This window comes from Frankliniella occidentalis, unplaced genomic scaffold, assembly GCF_000697945.3.
Source record: "Frankliniella occidentalis isolate FOCC.00 unplaced genomic scaffold, Focc_3.1 Scaffold6113, whole genome shotgun sequence".
In the NCBI taxonomy this organism is placed as follows: Eukaryota; Metazoa; Arthropoda; class Insecta; order Thysanoptera; family Thripidae; genus Frankliniella; species Frankliniella occidentalis.
This window is the reverse complement of record NW_026273147.1, coordinates 1-1,730: the sequence shown is the minus strand read 5'-3', so window position 1 is coordinate 1,730 and position 1,730 is coordinate 1. Positions and strand designations below refer to the sequence as shown.

Sequence of the window (1,730 nt, the reverse complement as noted above, 5' to 3'; positions counted from 1 at the left end):
AATTAAAAAAAAATCATGTGGAAATATTTTAATTTTTCCTGGACAGTTTCAAATTTTTACGGAAAAATGTTGGAGTTTGAAAGCCTTAAGCAGGGTTCGAATAAACACCTGCTCGACGACCAAAGAGCGGAGGATGCACCCAGACGTCAACGTACAGGCCGCCAGTTCCACACGGCTGCGTAGCGGGTTGGCCTACCCACCGCGCTGCAGGCGCTATCCTAGCGTGTCGTTCACGAGGGTCATTACAAAGCCCGGGTAAGTGGGGGTGGGGGGGCGCCGTCATAGGTAGGCCTACCGGAAGGATCTGGACGGGGCGCTTGAGGCGGCGGATCTCCTGGAAGTGCGTGCTGTAGTGGTCGTCGCGGTTGAGCTCGGGCAGCTCGCGGCCGGCGCGGACGTGGCGCGTCACGACCCGCACGCCCGTCAGGTGGGTGTGCAGCTGCGACCCGAACACGAGCACGCCGCCGGCGGGGACGCCCTGCCGACAGAGAAGGTGGCCGCGTCAGCGCCAGGATGCCGCCGAGCTCGGGCGGGCCGGACAGGCCAAGGAGGCAGGTAGGTACTACTTGCCGACTCGGTACACTCGGCGATGCAGAAGCCGGTCAGCTGGAAGCGCGGCTGCCCCGGTGGAATGGCCATCTTGTCCGTGTACTCCAGGCCCAGCTCCATGACCCCGCCGTCGTTCGGCCGCAGCGTCGGGCTCACCGTCAGCCGGATGCCGGAGCTGTCCACCCAGCCTGTCGCAGCAGCGGTCAGGGGAGAGTCACTCACTTACTACTAGCCAGAGCGCTAAACGAACATACCTGCTGCCTTACCCTCCTCACGCCGACTTACCAGACTTGTTCTCCGGGTTGTTGTAATGCACCTCCAGCATGATGTAAGGGTTAAAGTCGGCCCCTCCGATTGGCAGACCAGCCTCCTGTACCAACATTGTAGGAATTAAAAATGTATTAGATTTTAAAGAAATTAAAAAGAACAAACAAAATATAGCGAGCACCTTTGTCTCCGGGCCTCGCTCGTGCCTACCTTGGGGTAGATGAAGGGCTTGGCCCCCATGGCCCAGGCCGCCAGCACCCGCTTGCATACTCTGGTGCTGTCGGGCCGGTCCGTGGCGAAGCACGGCCCACGGTACAGCGGCATGTACTCCGCGACGGCGGCCTCGCAGTGAAACACCTCCATGTGGTGCACCAGGCCCTCGTTACCGCGCTGCACCATCGCCTCGTACTGGAACCGGAAGGCTCACATAATCAATCTCTCTCTCTCTCTCTCTCTCTCTCTCTCTCTCTCTCTCTCTCTCTCCTTCTCTCTCTCCCCCCCCTCTCTCTCTCCCTCTCCATCCATCCCTCACCTTGACGACGTGGTGCTTCCGGGTGAGCTGGCGCGGCACCTTGGTCACGTGGCACCAGTACGTCGTATCCACGGCGGGCACCTGAACCCTGGCGGCGCGCACGTCGAGCGCCCACGCGTCCGCCGGCACGTGGTCGTCAACGTGGACGTTCTTGAGCAGCTGCGCCCGCTGCATGCCCCTCCGAGTGCCCTCGCCCAGGACCGACACGCCGTCCACCTTGAACAGTGGCCCATCCCCCGTCGCCCACACCACGTGGGTCGTGCCCTCCTGCAGATAAATTCAACGTCAACAATTCACACAATTATTTAACTCCTGTATTTGTCTGAAAGTTTTCACTCATAATTTTATCCAAATAATCTTACACTTTAGACTGAAAATATAT

At 59.1% G+C, this 1,730-nt stretch overlaps 1 protein-coding gene across 1 annotated transcript; it reads right to left on the bottom strand.

Moving 5' to 3' along the window:
* Positions 1-55: 55 nt before the first annotated feature.
* On the bottom strand, positions 56-1,615 carry LOC113209640 (tyramine beta-hydroxylase; the record flags this gene model as incomplete). The annotated part of the gene is given in 5 exon segments (XM_052277223.1): positions 56-478; positions 571-737; positions 835-919; positions 1,027-1,224; positions 1,349-1,615. Coding segments are annotated over 5 exon segments (1,110 nt in total), but the record flags the coding sequence as incomplete, so codon positions are not given.
* Positions 1,616-1,730: the final 115 nt, after the last annotated feature.